The 18,901-nt window shown below is 45.7% G+C and overlaps 1 protein-coding gene across 4 annotated transcripts in view; it reads left to right on the forward strand.

Moving 5' to 3' along the window:
* Nucleotides 1-18,901, forward strand: part of LOC138491614 (nuclear body protein SP140-like) — a 3,009,150-nt gene that overhangs the window by 2,877,482 nt on the left and 112,767 nt on the right. For all 4 annotated transcript variants that reach the window (XM_069618235.1, XM_069618234.1, XM_069618232.1 and 1 more), the window contains one exon: nt 14,811-14,907. In XM_069618235.1, the coding sequence (XP_069474336.1) occupies nt 14,811-14,907 (97 nt within the window). The remainder of the gene's footprint in view (nt 1-14,810; nt 14,908-18,901) is intronic.

Below are 18,901 nucleotides of genomic sequence, written 5' to 3' on the forward strand. Positions count from 1 at the left end.
CGAATTAAATTTAAGATCCTGTGCCTTGTTTTTAAGTGCATCCACGGCCTCGCCCCCAAATATTTGACCTCTAGGATAGCTATTCATTGTCCCACACTTACACTGCGATCCATAGGAAAGGTCTGTTGGTAGTTCCCCCATCGAGAACCACTACTTGGGGAGATAGACGTTTTTCCTTAGTTGGACCTCGTGCTTGGAATTCTTTACCTCTTCAGCTGCAGCAATTAACTCCCTAGCCTTCTTTAGGGAACAATTAAAAAAATACCTGTTTAGATAATTCCTCAAGCATTTTTTTTTCTTTCAAGCAAGCAGTTCCTGTAGACTCATTTAATTTCCATCTGCGCCTAGAGGCAGCTTCTGCTAGGGTGTCTTTTTTGGGGCTATGCGCATTACGAATATATAAATAGAAATAAATACAACTCCACAGAGCATATTGAAGAAAGAGAGATTTTTGAGCGTCTAGGCAGGATTTTTTTCTTTGAGCGCGCTCTGTGTTATTTAAAAAATTGGGTTTAGCTGGAAAAATGTTATTTTAGTTTTTTGCTTTGTGAGACAGGTTATCAGGTGGTTTATTTGGGAAGGCATTTTTTGTTTGTTAGATTAGCCTTTTTTCTTAATTTGTGATTTGAATTTCAAAACTTTGGGCCTCATTACAAGTACGGTTCTGTGGGAAAAACGGCATTAAAGCAGTGGTAACTGCATCACCCCTGCATTACCACACTGTCTTACTGCAACTTTGGTGGAGAGGTGGAGGAAAAACCTCCAGCAAAATGCGAGTGGTAATTCCACCATCTTAGCATCAAAAATTGGCTAAATTGGTGGAATTACCGCTGGCAGTATTACCGCCAGTGGAAATTCTGCTGAAACCCCCATGGAGTCCTATGGGCTCCCAACACCACCATACCACCACTTGTAATGCAACAGCAATTCCGACGGATCAAGTGGCAGCAACGGTAAATCCCTTTGCCAGTATTGTGGCAGATTTGATTTGATTTATTTTCATTTTCATTTTTTTATCACGCTAAATTGCCCACAGGCCTCAAAGCGCACAAAAAACCAAAACGTTACAAACATACAGAAATTTAGATGTGTTTACACAGAGGATGGTTAAGTTTAGCCTGGATCGAGATTGAAGAGGTAGGTCTTGATTCCTTTTTTGAACTCACAGATGGACTTAGCCTGCCGAAATTGAATAGGAATTTTATTCCAAGCCAGGGCAGCTTGTACATCAAATCTAGTGCCTCCAAAGCTTAAGAGTTTGAATCTGGGTTGTGAATGCTTGGTGGCATCGTAGGAATGCAATGAGCGGCCTACACTGCAAATGGTTAGTCGATAGGACAGGTATTGAGGTGCATCAGAGTTACAACACTTAAAGATAAGGGAAAGAATTTTATGAGTGAAGCGTTGTTTCACTGGAAGCCAGTGAGGTTTCCTTCTAGCCTCAGAGACATGATCTCTACGGGAGAGGCCAAAGACAGCTCTGACTGTGTTGTTTTGTGTGATCTGTACAGCATGAAGATTTGCATTTGTAGTACCCGCCAGGAGACTGTTGCCATAGTTGAGGTGTGAGTTTACCAGTGCATTTGCAAGCAGGGACCCACTATGCAGGGAGATGTATGGACAAACGTGATCGAGTAATTTTGAGACATAACTGCATGAGGCTTTTACCTAGGAAACTTGCGACTTCATAGATAATTGTGCGCCTAGTGTGATGCCTGTTAGGGAGAATTCTCAAAATTTGCTAACTCTTTTCTACCTTAGAGACCCCTAGCACTTTTGCTGAACTTTGGAACTCTGAACTTTTTAAATCTGTTTATTTTCTGTGTTTATTTCTTTTATCTATGGAGTTTTAGACCACTCCATAGGCATCATCTTTTTTTTTTATTTGTGTCACACAGCACCCTCAGTGCAGTGGCACGGGGATGTCTTTTTAGACTCCCCAAAGGATTAAATACCTTCTCTGGGATAAACTACGGTTTTCCAGAGACTGTAAGGTTAAATTGACTTTACTAGCCTTTTTAAATTCCTAGACCCAGCACACACTATCTTCCTATAGAGGAGTGCTGGACGGGTTACCTACTATCCCCTGTGTCTAGAAACTCATGCAGCAGTCAAATACTACCCTTTTCTATCTAAATGGCTGGTGGCAGTGGTTTTACAACGAACTACGCGAACACCGTTAGCTAAAAATCACGGGAGCCATGTTTTTCGCCATTTCTTTTTGGAAAGGTCTTTCTAGTTATTGTCTCTGTGCGGCAAACCAGGTTTGGCCCCTTTGTTTCTATGCCTTTGGCGGGCTTCAGGACTGAAGACCGCCTCTAGTGTCTGAGTGTCCGGGGTGGGCAGGAAGTGAGGCAGGTGTCCGAAACTCCCTGTGCTTAGACTCCTAGGAGACCCAAATGCACTCTGGCGTGATTGGCTGGCTGACTGTCCAGCAAGGACAGCCACCCTGCTGGGTGAGTGGCAGCTAGGCTGTAATGAAAGGGAGAAAACTGTTTAAAAGGTGAGTCTTGGAAAGCAGAGTCGACCACTGGAACGAAAGAACCGAAGACAAGCTGGAAGAAGACGGCTGCTGCAACTCCTGGACCGTTGGTTTGCCCAGTGAAGCCCTTCTGCAGGTCCGAATTGCCAAGTTCATCTCGACAGAGAAGCCCCTTCAAGGACGACTTCTTCCTTTGAGTTGGTGGGACCAATCAACTCGTAAGCCACCTGGATACCATTCTCGGAGCTGGTTAGGATTAACAAGGGGGAAGGACACCAGCTTATGTGCTTGAATTACAGCTACTCGAACTGAAGTGACTCCATTTTGTCAGCTTTTTCCGACGATCCTGTGCAGTGCAGGAGTCCCGCGATGTCCTCCCTCTTGTCCCCACGAGTGAGGCTCAGAAATAGTGAGATTTGCAGGAACTGCCAGGAACGAACGTCTTCTGCTGCATCTTGTTCTTCATATTAAGTTACTGTGCCAACCCGATTGAGAGAACTTACCTCTCGCGGTGAAAGTTCGCAGAACCTTCCCAACTTGCAGGCCTATTCAGCTTGTGACCCAACATATGATTCTTTTTCGTACAAACTACTTCTCATTATGTGTCCAGCTAGACCACATTTTTGTCATGGGGGAATACCTGCAGTCTTATGGCAGATGTGTTGTATGATGTATCTTAAAGTAGTGTATGATATCAGGTGCGTGCTGGTGAGTGGCCATGCCTTCGGCTATCTTCCATAAGCATGGAGTGTGATAGGTACCCATGTGTCCTGGCTGGTTTCTTGGTTTTGTAGATGCAGCTGAATTTAGAAGGGGGTGAATTCAAAGAGCGTCAATATTCGAAACAATGGCTTACTCAAAATGCAGCTGAATTTAACTCAGTGGCTATACTCAAAATGCAGGTGAATTTAAAAGAAGGCTATAATCATAATGCAGCTAGATTTAGAAGGGGGCAAGTTCAAAGCACGGCTAAGTTCTATACAGTGGCTATACTCAAAAGGCAGCTAAATATAACACATTGGCTATACTCAAAATGTGGCTACATTCAGCACATGGTCTATACTCAAAAGGTAGCTAGGTTTAAATGGGGACGAGTTCTAAGCAAGGCTAAATTCTACACAGAGGAGATGCTCACAAGGCAGCGAAATATAACACATTGGCTATACTAAAAAATGCAGCTAAATGCAACACAGTGGCTGTATGCAAATGCAGCTAAACATAACACAGTGGTTATACTTAAAAAAGAAGCTGAATTTAACACAGAGGCTGTACTAAAAAAATGCAGCCAAATATAAGATATGGGCTATATTCAAAATGCAGCTAAATATAACACATTGGCTATACTCACAAGGGGTAATTCATGGAATCAAGCGCAGAAGTGGCATATTCATGGATACTTACATCCATAACCAGCCGTGGCGCAGAGTGGCGCAGCGACCCTGCAGCAGCGCCAGTTACACTCCCAACCCCGCCCTGTGCGCCAAAAACATTGCACAAATCCCCTATATGGCACAAAGGCCAGTGGACCAGTATACAACACCCAACCACGAAAATGCACTAAAAACGCCACACAGCCCTCACGTGCCAGCGAAATCGTGTGTAAAACTCCCTGCGCACCCCTCGGAATATGCGCCCTGCTCGCCCCAGCGAAATCACGTGTAAAACTCCCTGCGTATCCATCGGAATACGCGTACCCCGCTTTCGCCAGTGAAATCACATGTAAAACTCCCCATGCACTCCTTGGAATACACGTACCCCGCTCGCGCCAGTGAAATTGCGTGTAAAACTCCCCACACACCCTTCGGAATACGCATACCCTGCTCGCGCCAGCAAAATCACGTGTAAAACTCCTGCGCACCTCTCGGAATACACGTACCCCACTTGCGCCAGCGAAACTGCGTGTAAAAATCCCTGCGGACCCCTCGGAATACTCGTACCCTGCTCACGCCAGCGAAATCGCATGTAAAACTGCCCGCGCACCCCTTGGAATACACGTACCCCGCTCGCGCCAGGTAAATTTCGTGGAAAAAGTCCCCACTGTGGTGTGGGCTGCCTGTGGGGCACGGGAAGGGTGAATGGGCTGCCTGCGTGGCATGGGGAGGGTGAATGGGCTGCCTGCGCGTGTTCCGAGGTGCCGCAAGTGAGGTACACTCATTCCGGGGTGCATGTGGATTTTCACACGCGATTGGCCTGCCGCAAGTGGGATACACATATTCCGAGGGGCACGCGTGGAGTTGTACACGCGATTGGCATGCCGCAAGCGGGGTACATGTATTCCGAGGGGTGCGCGTGGAGTGTTACACACGATTGGCCTGGTGCATGTGGGGAATGCGTATTCCGGGGTGCGCAGGGAGTTTCACACGCGATTTGGCAGTGTGGGCCCTCCCGGGTGTGCCCCTGTCCCCCTCCCCATGCCCTGCAGGCAGCCCACACCACAGTGAACCACCTTACACCCCTGGGCATGCACCACAGGCAGCCCATCATCCCTGGGCATGCCCCGAAGGCAGACCATCACCCCAGTCCATGCCCTTCAGGCAGCCCATCACCCCTGGGCATGCCCCATAGGCAGCCCACATGGCAGCATGCACTTGGGAGCCCTGACACATGTCCCCCACCCCACCCCCAGTGACGGGCACCTGCCAGCAGGCCCCGACTCATGTCCCCCAGCCCACTCCCAGTGACGGGCAACTGCCAGCAGGCCCCAACTCATGTCCCCCACCCCACCCCCAGTGACGGGCACCTGCCAGCAGGCCCCAACTCATATCCCCCACCCCCAGAGACGGGCACCTGCCAGCAGGCCCCAACTCATGTCCCCCACCCCCAGTGACGGGCACCTGCCAGCAGGCCCCAACTCATGTCCCAACACGTCATCACAATCCAGACCCATGGCCCTTATGGCCACCCAAATCCCACCCCACACCACCCCAGTCCAAACACCCAACCAAGCATTCCATCCACTCCACATTGAATTCCCCATGTCATGATAGATACCAAATAAACAGCATGCCCATGAATACATGTCCATCAGACCCACACAATGGCGACACATGACTGAGAAAACCCACATAGTGACATGCACAAAACCAATGAGAGAAGACCACACAAATAAAGTTAAAAAAAGATGTATTAAATACAAAACTGAATGAATGAAACAAAATCACACAAGAAAACAAATAATAAATACAAGTCTGGATGTCCAATATTAAGCAAAGAAAATGAAGGCTGAAATTAATAAAATCCAAAGTTTAAAAAAAAAGCAAAGCATTCCTCCATGGGTAGAAAAAAAGAAGTAAAACCAGGTCCATAACTATATACAAATGAAAATTCAAGGGTCCATGAGCCCAACAATCCAAAGGAAACCTAAGCAACAACCTACCTAATAAATAACTATAAACAAAAAGGCGGGGCATACTCCATGCGCCCCAAAGAAAATTTTAAAAGAAAGGAAACCTACACCTACATAACTATTTACAAAGACGGCGGGCCAGTCCCATGGCTCATTTAGCGATGTTCCGGGCCAGGGCATCATCGAACTCCACGTCGATGTTCCAGAGGCGGGCCTGTTCCCTGGCCTCAAGGTCTCGCAGGGATGCAGCCATGGAATCCCTCAACTCCCTGCAAGTTTTCTCGAGGCCCTCTGCCCGCCTCAAAGCCCGGTGCATGGAGTTCTCCACCCTGGCCATCCTGAGCCGTGCCCTCTCCGCCCGCCACCTCTCCGCATCTATTTGCTGGCCCAACCACTGCCACACGGAAGACACTCCCAGTCCGTGGTCCTCCTGGCCCTCGGCCGATGCCTGCCCCGGGGTGTTGATGGCCCTGAGCCATGATGCCTCCGATGCAACTGCCTCTGCCACCACGACGGCCTCCGGGCTGATGGACTCCCCCGGTGCCGTCGTGCCCGTGCCCTGCCCAATGATGCCAGCACATCCTCCATCTGCTGGGGTCCAGTTGGTGGGGTGGCCACCCCTGCTGGGCCTCCGACTCCCGACTGTGGCAGGGATGGGATCTCCACTAGACTGGCTGCATTGGTTGGGGCCGGTCCACAAGGGGCCCTGGAGGCATCTGGGCCAAAAGACGGCACAGGGAACAACTGGCATATAGTGTGCACAGAGGAGGAGAGGGCCGCAAGCCTGGCCGACACATGGAGGAAACCCCCGACCATGATTCCTCCCTACTGGGCCACGTTGCCACACAGCTCTTCGTGATGACGTGCGTGGTGCCCCCAGGAACCAAGCACGCCATCATGAATGTCACGTGTGCGCAACGCGACACCAATCAGGACAAACTCAATCCTGTCACGAGTCCCCACGTCCATAGGTAGAGGAGTGCCAGATGACGTCGACCTCCCCCCTACCTGTGGATTGGCCTGGGACGGGTGCATGGTGGTGCAGTCACAGTGTCAGGGACAGTGACATGCACAGGCCTCTCCACAACGACCTGTGCTGCCTCCTGCCCCTGCCCCTGGACTGCACCACTTGCGCCAGTGGTACCACCCCCACCAGGCCCCATGTGCGGCTCTGTAGCGGCCTCCTCCTCCTCCTCACACACCAAATGTAATACTAAACTGTGGCTCCAGAACAGTGACAATTAGCATCGTTCCTGATCCATCTCTGTACATTAGACTGCTAATGTAAACCCCTTATGCATATGACTTGTATATACCTACTTTTGTAAATATTGTAAATAAAGACCATATTTCTCCTGTATTTGATGTACTATATGCCGCTCTATTATATGTCTGCTTTAACCTATCATAAGATATGTGCCCAGATGCCCGAGGGCAAGGCGCGCTCTACAAATAAAGAAAATACAAATACCAACCTGGATGGCTCCGCACCATCTTCCGCCATCGCAAGCTCGTGTGGGGGCTCACCCGCCCTTTCCGCTGCAGTCGTAGTGGCAGACGCGGCAGCAGTCCCCTCGCTCCCGGATGATGGAATTTCCTGGGAGCGTGACTGGGCCTTGCGTCGCCGGCCGGTGGAGGCATCCCTGCCGCTTTCCTCCACAGCACCGTTTCCGCACTCTTCTTTACTCACCGCTGTGTAAAGGGAGACATTGAACACAAGCATCAGGGTACTGTACAATAGTCCTCTAGACAGAAAGCAATAGCATATGAGTGGCACTGTCAAACGTCACTTCCATCATGTCCCTCCACAACACATGGGTCAGTGCAGGCAACACACATGCAGGAACAGGCATGGCACATGCAACAAACATTTGCATCCATGTCCAAGGCACCGTAGAAACAACCAATGGTGGGCTGAAACTCACATGCATCATGGGACATGCTGATCACATGCACACACATCACCGGAGGGTCATGCATCTGGTCCCTTATACCCCCGGACACAGTGGATACAAGGATGACTAGGCTGTATCAGTGAATCAACACATTGTCACGGACATGTGTCACGCATCCATCTCCTTTCTCTCTTTCTACTTGCTCCCTCCCGCTCTTTTCCCTTTTGTTCCTACTCTCCACTCTGTTCTACTCTTACCCATCTCCCTCTCTCTCTACATATACCTCTTGAATCTCCACCCACTCCCCACATCAATCTGTCCAATTTCTAATCCCTCTGCCCTCTTCTCCCCCCTCACATTCGCTACTCCCACCTCCTTCGACCGTCCTCGCTCCCCGCCATAGTTCCTCCTTTTTCCTCTTTCCTCCTCCCCCTCTCCTCTCTCCTCCCACCCACTCCTCTCCTCTCTTCTCTCTTCTTTCTCCTCTCCCCTTTATCCCCTCCTGTCTCTCCTCTCCCCTCTCTCCTCTCTACTTGATGCTCTTTAGTCTATTCACTCTCCCCTCTCTCATCCTTTCTCTCTCCTCTCTTCTCCCTACTCTCTCCTCTCACTCAGTACAATGACTTTAACACATAGTCGCTCTCACTCAAACCACGAGACACTCAGTCACTCACTGACTCATGTTAGGGAGAATTCGTAGAAATGTGCTAATTCCCCTCACCTTAGAGACCCCCAGCAGGACTTGTTTTTTTTCCCCTAGAGAGGGTGCGAGCCTTTTTTCTCCCACTCTCTCATGTATTTTGATGTGTGTTTTACTCTTGTGTTCTTTGGTTATGGAGTTTTAGATAACTCCATAAGCAGTGGAGTAATTTTGCTGAAAATGTTGGGGGACACATGACATCTGAAGAAAAGGTGCCCCAGCCAAATGAATGGGGACAAAATGGTGTGCCAATAAAGTTGGAGGGGACAAACACCCCCTGTCCCCCCCTAAAATTACGCCCATGTCCATAGGCATCATCTTTTTATTGTTGTGTCACACAGCACATTTAGTGCAGTGGCACATGGGTGTCCTTTGGACTTCCCAAGGTTTAAATACCTTCTCTGGGATGAACTACTGCTCCCCAGAGAATGTAAAGTTAAATTGACTTTACTAGTCTTTTTAAATTCATAAACCTAGCACACACTATCTTCCTATAGAGTGCTGGAGGGATTACTTAGTATCCCCTATGTCTAAACACTCTTGTAGCTGTCAAATGCTACCCTTTCCTATTGAAATGGCTGGTGGCAGTGGTTTTATAATGAACTACCATGATTTTTCCTTCCGACCGCGAACACCGGTAGCTAAAAATCGGGGCATGTTTTTCAATATGGCTGCCCAAGACCCCTCTGTAAAAACAGACTCTGGTCATCTTTTTTCACTGTTTCTTTGTGGAAAGGTCCTTCTGGTGTTTAACTCTGCGCGCCAAACAAGGTTTGGTCCCTTTGTTCGTGAGACATTGGCGGGCTTCAGTACTGAAGTTCGCCCATGCCGTCTGAGTGTCTGTGGTGGGCAGGAAGTGAGGGAGGTGCCCGAAACTCCCTGTGCTTGGTCTCCTAGGAGATCCAAATGCACTCTGGCGTGATTGGCTGGATGACTGTCTGGCAAGGACAGCCACCCTGCTGGGTGAGTGACAGCTAAGCTGGAATGAATTGGAGAAAACTGTTTAAATGGTGAGTCTCCAGGACTGGAAGGCAGAGTCGATCACTGGAACGAAAGAACCGAAGATGAGCTGGAAGAGGACGGCTGCTGCAATCACTGGACCATTGGTTTGCCCGGTGTAGCCCTGCTGCAACTCCGAATTGCCAGATCTCCATTCAACAGAGAAGCTCCTTCAAGGACGGCTTCTTCCTTTGAGTTGGTGGGACCAATCAACTCAGCAAACTGCTAGATACCATACTCAGAGCTGGTTAATGTTAACCAGGGAGAAGGACACCACTTTGTGTTGGGAACCACAGCTACTTGAGCTGAAGTGACACCATTTTGTTTGCTCCAACGACGATCCCGTGCAGTGCAGAAGTCCCCCGACATCCTCCCTCTTGTCCCCACAACTGAGGCTCAAGAACAGAGAGATCTGCAGGAACTGCCAGGAACCAACGTCTTCAGCTACATCTTTTTGCTTCACTTTAATGTACTGTGCCATCCGGTTGAGAGATCCTAACTCTCGCTGTGAAAGTTCGTGAAACTTTCCCAACTTGCAGGCCTAATCAGCTTGTGACCCAGCATATCATTTGTTTTCATCTAAACTACTTCCAAAAACTTTTACAAAGACTTCTCCATCTGTACCAGAACTGTGCTGTCCTATCCAACACTAGACTATTGACTTTGGCCTGGCCTATTCAATTGAACTGACCCTCATGGTACATTGAGCCCTTGCATTATCTGAAAGAAGTGTTTTCTAACCCTTTGTACAAACCTCTGCCTTTTTATTTGTATTTAAAAGTATTGAAGTGCCATTTGGCTCCTTTTTCAGGGGAGCGCAAACCGTCCCTACAACTTAGAGTTTTTATGCTGTAGTATACTGGTGTTGAATATTGAGTTGGTTTCTACTAGTGAATGGTTTCCAAATGACTGTGTAAATAAATGTTTAAGTATTGTTTACCAAGAAACCTTGAGTGTAAGTGTCTACTTGAACCCCTGTGATTGTGATAGTTCTGTGTAACATCTTCTACTGCTCCTATTCCCTCTTGAGTTAAGCCTGGCTGCTCAGCTCGCTACCAAAAGTGTGTAGTACAGACTTATACCAAAGGTTGGTTTTTGCTTATACCTGTAGTCCTAATTGTGTGTGGTGTTCCCAGAGGGTACTGCCTGCAATTCTGCCTAACTTACAGCCCCACTCTCACTATCTGGCAACACTCTGTCTCACTACCACCACCGCTCCTGTATTAATCTCCACCATAATCTCCTCAATGCTCTGCTCCACTTTCCATCTTTCACCTGGTCTCTCTGTCTACCTCCTCTCCTCCTGATCTCAGCATACCACTCCTCACTCTGTCTTTCCATGGCCAGTCTTTTATATCCCTCCCTTCCTCGCCTCACTGGTCTCTAGTGGCAAATCTCTGACTGCTCTTTCTCCCTGGAGTGGGTTTTTCACTCTGCAAGTCTATATTACAATACACAATTAACACTCAAAGTTGTTTTCCTTAAATCAGGCTAATGCCCAAGACGTAACAATTCTTTCTTTTCTTATGAACACCTTTTACATGTATCACTTGAAATGAACACAGAGTTTCCTTTTACGCACAGTGTATCTCTTTTCAACTCATGCAACAGGGATCTCTTGCTGTGTGCTCCGGAACAACCTGAAGCTAAACCAGCACGCTCCCTTGTTTGCATAAATATCCTAATTGTCATCCTGTTAAGATGATGTCCTTCCTTTCTACTCTGGACACCAAAAGAATACCCAACATGTCTCAGTTGCCACACATTAAGAACTTGGTTAGTGTAGTGGATTTGGGATGCCCATGCTGCCATCTCTCCCTGTTCAATGATTAGTTAGTGTGTCAATACTTGCTGCATAAAAATAGATAACATGAGGAGTTATTTTACTGTGACGAGATGCAGATATACTCAAAATTGTGATTACAAGTTTATTAAATAAATGAACTAGGTTAGTGACCTCATAATTGCTATTATTTGGATGTCAGGATTCAAACATGGGCAACTGCAAGACTTTATCTGAGCCTGCAAAGGATATATGTACAAATAATGGATACTGAGAAAGAAAGTTATAATGAAATGCATTAAAAAGTGGGAGTCTTGCAACACTTGGATTGAAAAATGAACTAAGCACACGTAGTTTCGCCAAATTGTATATTCGAACAGATTCTGATTACATTTCAGTAAACAAGCAATATGACTATTAGTGATCTAATCTGTAATCTGGTGTGTGTTACCATAAATAAAATTAGAAACCATCAGTATGACAGAGCTAGGTCTTGCTTTATGATAAATCCGTGGAGGGCTGTTGGATGTTCCCAAGTCATTCAGTGTTCTATAGCAAAAGACAACAAGGGGAAGAGACTTCTTAAAAAGTAAAGCTCCTCTATCTTTTATTGCATGTGTGGTGACTGCTACAAGTTGCAATATACCATCTAGAACATGTGCACTTGCCTGAATCAAGATGAACATATGCAGTGGTTGCTAGCTACTGTTGTGCGGGAACGAGAACTTTGAATACGCTGGGCATTGGTAACAGTTGTGGGAACTGTGCGCCCAGTTAAGTTGCCATGGGGTTCTCAGGTGTACCTAGTCCTTCTTCTATGTAATTTGTGACCTATTTTAACCAATTTAGAAATGTTAGCTTGTGGCATTAACAAGCTACCTTTTGATAACATGCACATTAATAGAATTAGCAAGGTTTTGATAAAGTAGGTACTCTGAACAGATATTTAGCACAAGGTTAGATAATTAAAAAATAATTCATTTTTTGAATGACGATTGTAGAACATAACCCACGTTTCATAAAATTGCAAGGAAATGATAACTAAGGTGGTGGTGGTGAAATTGTAGAAACTTCAGTGAAGGCAAAAGACAATGAACATTATTATGTGGGATTCAGGGAAATTATGAATTGTGAATTAAATGTGTGTCAGAGGCGGAGTTTATGTAGGTTCTCTGCTTTGTTTACTACTCATATGCTCATGAACAGCCTGCAATGTTTGTTGCAGACCAGGCGTTTTATGTTTGTGGTTAAGATTAATTCTAAACCTTCCAGCCCTCACCTCTTTTGTCATGCTAATCCCTATGGCCATTACCACCCATTCCTGTAACTCCCCACCCAAAACACCATCTCAAGGGAACTCTTTAAGCATGCGTTAATCAAGCCTTCACATCAAACTTTGCACTGGAAGTACATGCCTGTGTTTTTTCAAAGCAGTCTTCTGAGAGTTAAGGATTTAATTGGAGTTGTAAACTCACTATTGGTGTAATAAAAATGCCTTACCAGGCATGCTTTCAGCCACTCAGTTTATAAGCACTCTGCATGGCCTTCATTGATGTACTGTTAAAAACACGCATTGGCAAAGCCACCAGTTTTGGCTTGTGTATACATATTAAGATTTTTGCCAGTCACTGCCATCAGATGCCCAGGTACTCGCACCATTTTGCACCTGCTACGATCAATGGCCGGTTAATACCACTATGGCTGTGCCTGGCAAATGCCTTTTCCTTGCCTACACAAAAACCCAAACTGTTAGTATTGCCAATGCGTGTTTAAAAATGTTTAAATCACCAGAACTCATGGAGCAGGGGAGTAATGCATGGCCAGAGGAATCCGTCCTCAAATATTTCGCTCGTTCTTGACAATCTGGCAGGTCAAATAGAAATTAATGATAATCAAAACATGTTGATTTACATCGATGCGGCCAGAGAAATTCAATTACAATTAGTGGATAATGGTACCGTCACAAGAATTTATCATTCACATTCCTCTGTACAAACAGAATGGGCTGCATTTGTTAAACGTGCACATAAGCTCAGAGTACAGTTTTCCAACTTATTATCCCGCGATATGCGAGTGAACCTACACAGGTACCGACAATGAAAGAGGGATTCCTGAGTTGTGTAAGCTCTAAAAAACGGAATTTATATGTACAGATGCATACTGCTATCGTTGCCTGCTTTGGTCATCTGTTAATAGTGGAGACACTGCGTTGTAATCTGCTGTACTGGCAACACCCATTACCGATCTCCTGAGGGCGCGTATTATGCATGCATAGCAGGAATAGCGGCTGATTTGCTGGATATTGCTGTCTTCAACACAGGGACCCGGTTTACTGGTTGGGTTCTTATTTATAAGAGTGCATCCTGATTTGAATCATCAGTCTCTGTGTGGGGGATCATGCACCCACTTCAAACCCAAAGGGGCAGCCTCCTCCTTCACTATGCAATTCACCAGGACATAGAGTTTATCCTTGGAAAGCCTTTTCTTCCTGAACTTCCCCTACATGTTTCTTATGGCCAACTTGATGGTTTGGTGTGCTGAAGAAGGGCATCTGGTCACGGATGGAACAGGCTCTAGGATCTTGCCATAGGATCAGGGAGTTTTAGTTGCACAAGGAATGAGAGAGGGGGTTAGGAAAGGACACAATTAGGGGGCCAGAAGTGGGCCATCAGGGCAGGCTGGCCCCAGAAGAAACCAGGCAGTTGTTGAGCTACTAGTTTTGGCATGGGTTGGTGAAGGCAGCCCAACATTTAGGGAAAAAAGGGGTTAACTGTTAGGCTCCAGAGCAGGATACCTTGGCCAGGGTCTAATAAAAGATTCTGGTGTTATGCAGGTTTTAGTTGTGGAGGTGAGTAAGAGTCAGGGTCCTCTCTCTGTTGTTCTCCACGTGTTTGAAAGTCTGGGAGTTGCTCGTGTGCTTTCAAAGTGCACATAAGCAGAAATGTATGAGGGTTGCATTTCTGAGCGGTGTTTCCTCATGGAAACATTGAGGGTAATTCCAAGTTTGGTGGTATCCCGCCGGTTATTCCGGCGGGATACCACAAAATGGTATTACTGTTTTTGCCCGTGATATCCCAGTATTACCAGGATATTGCAAGCGACAGAAATACCGGTAATAGATTGCCAGTATTATCGGCAGAGGTAAGGACCTTAATACTGGTGCCGGAAATACCGGCTGTTTAATGCAGATGGAGGCCTGACTTACCTGCAGCTCTTGTAGTTGGCTGGTACGGAAAAGTGCCAGTAAACGTTATTACCGGCACTTTTTATTTGGACCGGCAAACTTATTATGAGGCCCACTGTGCTGTTTCACCACCAGCGCAGATATTACATAAGTAACTAAGCTCCAGGTTAAAAAATCAGACTGTATGAAAAATATGAGAATCCTCCGGAACGGCTGCCTGCGATCGGATGGAGAAGCTGGAGGACTATTTCTGAGGGTTGTCCATCCACATAGAAATGAGCCTGTTAATTTTACCTTAGCAAACCTTTGCAATGATATATCGCATACTGACAAACATTCAGCACATTCCTTGCCTGTCTTGCTGAGGTAGCACAGCAGCTATTGGCTTCACACCTAAGGGTTTTGCTCTTTGCTTTTGCAGCTTAGCTGTCAGATGTAAATCCTGCTCCAATTGCCCAGAAGTTGGTACTCAAGTTGGCGGGCAGTTTTCTGGTGGCCCAGCGCTGGGAAGCATAAAGGTGAGTATTCAGCCTCTGTGGAATGACTGTGTGTGGGGGGCGGGAGGTGAAAGTATTGTCGCTGTTCATACTCTGAATGGGGACAGGGGAGCCCCATGTAGACTTCTGCTGTAAGAGTCCTTAGACAGTGAGTTATCTTTATATGGTGAATTTACGCTATGCTGGAATATAAGACCTCTCTTTCCGATCCACCACACCCTCAGTCAGAAAGTGCACATGGTCCATAAGGATGGTGCAAGACCAATGAAGCTGCAGATCCTTTCGTCAGGGTATTTTATGTATTACTATTTATTTATTGTTATCGAGGGCACTTTAAGGTATTGCAAGAGGATTGCTATGAAGTGAGACTACATTGCTGCATGATCTCCACAGTGTGAAGCCTGAACAGCAAATCGAGGATTGTGCAGCGAGTAGGAGCTGTGCATTCTGACTATCACAAGTGTAGACTACGCACTATGATAGGGAATCTGTGCAGACGCGGAGGGTGGGCATAGGACATTCACTATGAAATAGGCTCCAATGATAGTGAGGCTTTTGAGTGAGACTGGAGCAAGTATAAATACATTCAGTTAAGTTGGATACTGTCTACGAAAGAGGTTGTGCATTGAGGAAAGGCTTCACAAGATGCGGGAATACTGAGGGAAACGGATGCAGGAAAGCAGGCAGTGGAGCAGATGTTCTGAAGTTAGAAGTCATTGTCACGCAGGACAAGGAAATTGTATATCCTATATGCATAATTCTCTTAGGATGTCTGCGTATTGGGAACTCCTTTCACGAGGCCCTGCTAAAATTGTGTGTGGTTGAACATAACTCATCTCCAAATGGCCCTTGGACACTCATGGCATGACTGATGTAACAATTGTATCCTCAGCTAATTTCCTAATTCTTTCCAAATCAGCGTGTTGTGGGGAGTATTGTGATAAATGAAAACCAGGCCTAGTGTTCATTTTCACAAAACATGGCAAAGGTTTATTCGACATTTGTGTCATCAAAGCAGATTATATTCCATACAAAAATATCGTATACAGACAGGATCGTGTTAAAAAAAACACACACAGCTCTACATCACAGCTAAAAGGGGAAAATCCAGCCCTTATTAAAATCATTTATCAGGTTCACCCCCATTCCCGCTCAGACTCAACCTCCTTGGCCATGCCCTATGCAGATATGTAGCTACAAAGTACAAAAGATTAAGATCTCCACTTTACCTGCATAGGTCCATTACATCTACTGTCCTTCAAATAACCTTCAATTTGAATATTGATTTTAGGTACATAGCTCCTTTTGTTCATTTTGTACTTAGTCATTCAAGCATACAACCCTTTCTTTATCATAGACAGGTTTGCCAAATATAAAGATATGTGGTCATTCTAATGTTCCCAAAATACTCTTTGATTTTATTAAAAGCAGGCTGGATGCCTCAGTGGTATTATTTGTCCAGTACCCCTTTCTCATAAGGGTATTTCAGAAAAGTACAGAAGGAGTGTACCAGACTATCTTTGAATTATAACCTTCTATCAGAAAAAAACCTATGTATGAATAGTCTAGATTTTGACAATGTGCTTTGCTCAGTAAGACAAATGCAACATTCGTATTATGACTACTGTATATACCGGAAGTTATGATTAGAAATAAACAATGTCAAGTTTTTAAAAGAGCCTGTTTACATTCTTAGTACAATTAAATAATTAGCTTTAGTATAGCTACTTTTGCAAAAATACACAAACCTCCCTGCAGGAGAAGATATTTACTTTTTTCCTCTGGTTACGTAGCTGTCAACAACGGCTGGGGTGGCTCTACGTTATTCTTACCTATATAGAACGACATAAAGACGTAAAGTGAGGCAGAGATAGACATATAGAAAGAGAGCGCAGAGCAAGAAAGAGTGAGAGAGAAAAAGAGAGAGAGAGAATGCTAAATCAGCATCTGATAGCCAGCTACAACTAGTTAACATTGATTTCAGGAATTGCATTGGGGTCTGTAGAGTGGGGCTGCAAAGTGAGGGGGAGGCTCTGCATTCCGTTTTGTGATAGATCTATTTCTTTTATGATTAGAGTCACACACGGGATTCAAAATCCCCTCCATGTGCATGTTGACTGGATGCCAGTGTAATGCCCAGCATGGCTTGTCTGTGCGGTTATGGGAACAGTATCTCTTATAAGGTTGTGCGTGAGGGGAACAGAGCTTAATTCTAAGGTGGCCCAAAGGAAATCAAATGCTTGAACCCATAGATAACAGAGGCATTTTTGGCCGTTACTTTCAGTGTGGAGTAATGTGTAACTTAAGAGATCAGAGTTAATGCCTATGGATATAGTCTTCAATATGCTATGGAAGCATGAAGACACACTGCGAAAGAATAAAATGTGCATAATGGTGTATGTATGTATTTTTATATGTATGTATTTATTAATAATTGTATTATGTATGTGCTGGATCTTCTACAGCACAAACCCAGAAAGCAAGCAACTCAGAGTTGAACAACAAGAATATTCATATAATAGCATACACAAATATGAGTACAATTAGAAGCATAGAATATTAACAGTACTCTTGGGCTGATATGGATAGAGTGGATACAAGAACTTAAAGGCAGGGGATACAGTTTTGGGAGGGAAAGGCAGACCCAGTCTGCGTCTAGGGGGTACGGGTGAGACATTGCCATAAAAGTCTCTGTGCACCATATGAGGGGCTGTAACACGGCTCTGCACCATGGTGAGCAGTGATGGTATGAGGGGTCCAGACTATTGCAGGTTCTAAGGACAATGGGGAGAGGTGATTGTGACAAATTGACTTCTGCCCTGCAGGAGTAAAAAAGGGTGATGTGAGGAACCAGGAATGAGACTAGGACACAGAGGATCCATGGTTTTGGTCAAAGACTTTTATCAAAATAAAAGGGGTTTTGAAAATGCCTTTCTGTCCCTGCTCTAGAGATGCTTCCCAGCCTGAAAAACCGAACTAAGCGTCTGCCAATTGTCAGAATGTCCAAAGCAAAATGTCATGTGTCCAAAGTACTATTCTGTCCCTCACATTCTAACAAAACAACTCTAAGGTGAAAAGAGAAAATATCTTTGGCCTTTAGTGGTATACAAATGTTCAAAAAGGAAATGCGAACAAACCCTTTAGGGAAACTCTTATCCCTTATATGGTCCAACTCTTTAACTCTTTTGGGGGGCCAGGAGGTGTCACCCCATCGATGGAGGAAGCCAATGTGGTGTTGCTGCCAAAGCTAGGGAAAGATGTCACTCTGTGCGGATCATATAGACCGATCGCCCTTTTTAATATAGATGCAAAGATATACACAAAAGTGCTGGTGAATAGCCTAGAGAGGCTCCTTCCAAAGTTCATCGACCCATCAGTCAGGGTTTATCAAACATAGGCATACTTCAGACAACACTCGAAGGGTCTGTCATCTCATTGAAAAGGTCAACAAAGCCGGGGTCCAAGCACTTATTCTAGACCTGGATGCCGAGAAGAGGAACAGCCACTCAACCCTCTTTAACGCAGGGCCGAGTGGCCGTTCCGCTTTTACACCATGGAGAAGATGGGATTTGGACCCAATTTCCTCTCTGTGATAAGAGCCAATTATCACACACCTTTATTGTGTCTGAGAATTAATGGGTAACTTTCCTAGGGTATCCCGGTCTTGGGAGGCATGAAACAGGGGTGTCCTCTCTCCCCGTTACTATATGCCATTCACTTAGAATCACTGCTGGCAAGCATCAGGACCTACCAGGAAATTAGGGTAATCCCCTTCGGGGATGAGGAGCACAAAGTCACAGCGTTTGCAGACGATATGCTATTACTGGTTACAGAACCAGTCAAGACATTTCTGGCAATCGATCAGGAATTGCATCAATTTGCGGAGGTGGCGGAGTTAAAAATAAATGCTTACAAGTCGAAGGGTTTGAACCTGACAGTCCCACATTGTACCAGGCTAACTATCCACGCTTACTGGGAAAAAATCATAGGTTGTTGGTCGAATGGAAACCCTTAT

The sequence above is a fragment of the Ambystoma mexicanum genome, chromosome 10, assembly GCF_040938575.1.
Source record: "Ambystoma mexicanum isolate Mex_15411 chromosome 10, UKY_AmexF1_1, whole genome shotgun sequence".
NCBI lineage: Eukaryota > Metazoa > Chordata > Amphibia > Caudata > Ambystomatidae > Ambystoma > Ambystoma mexicanum.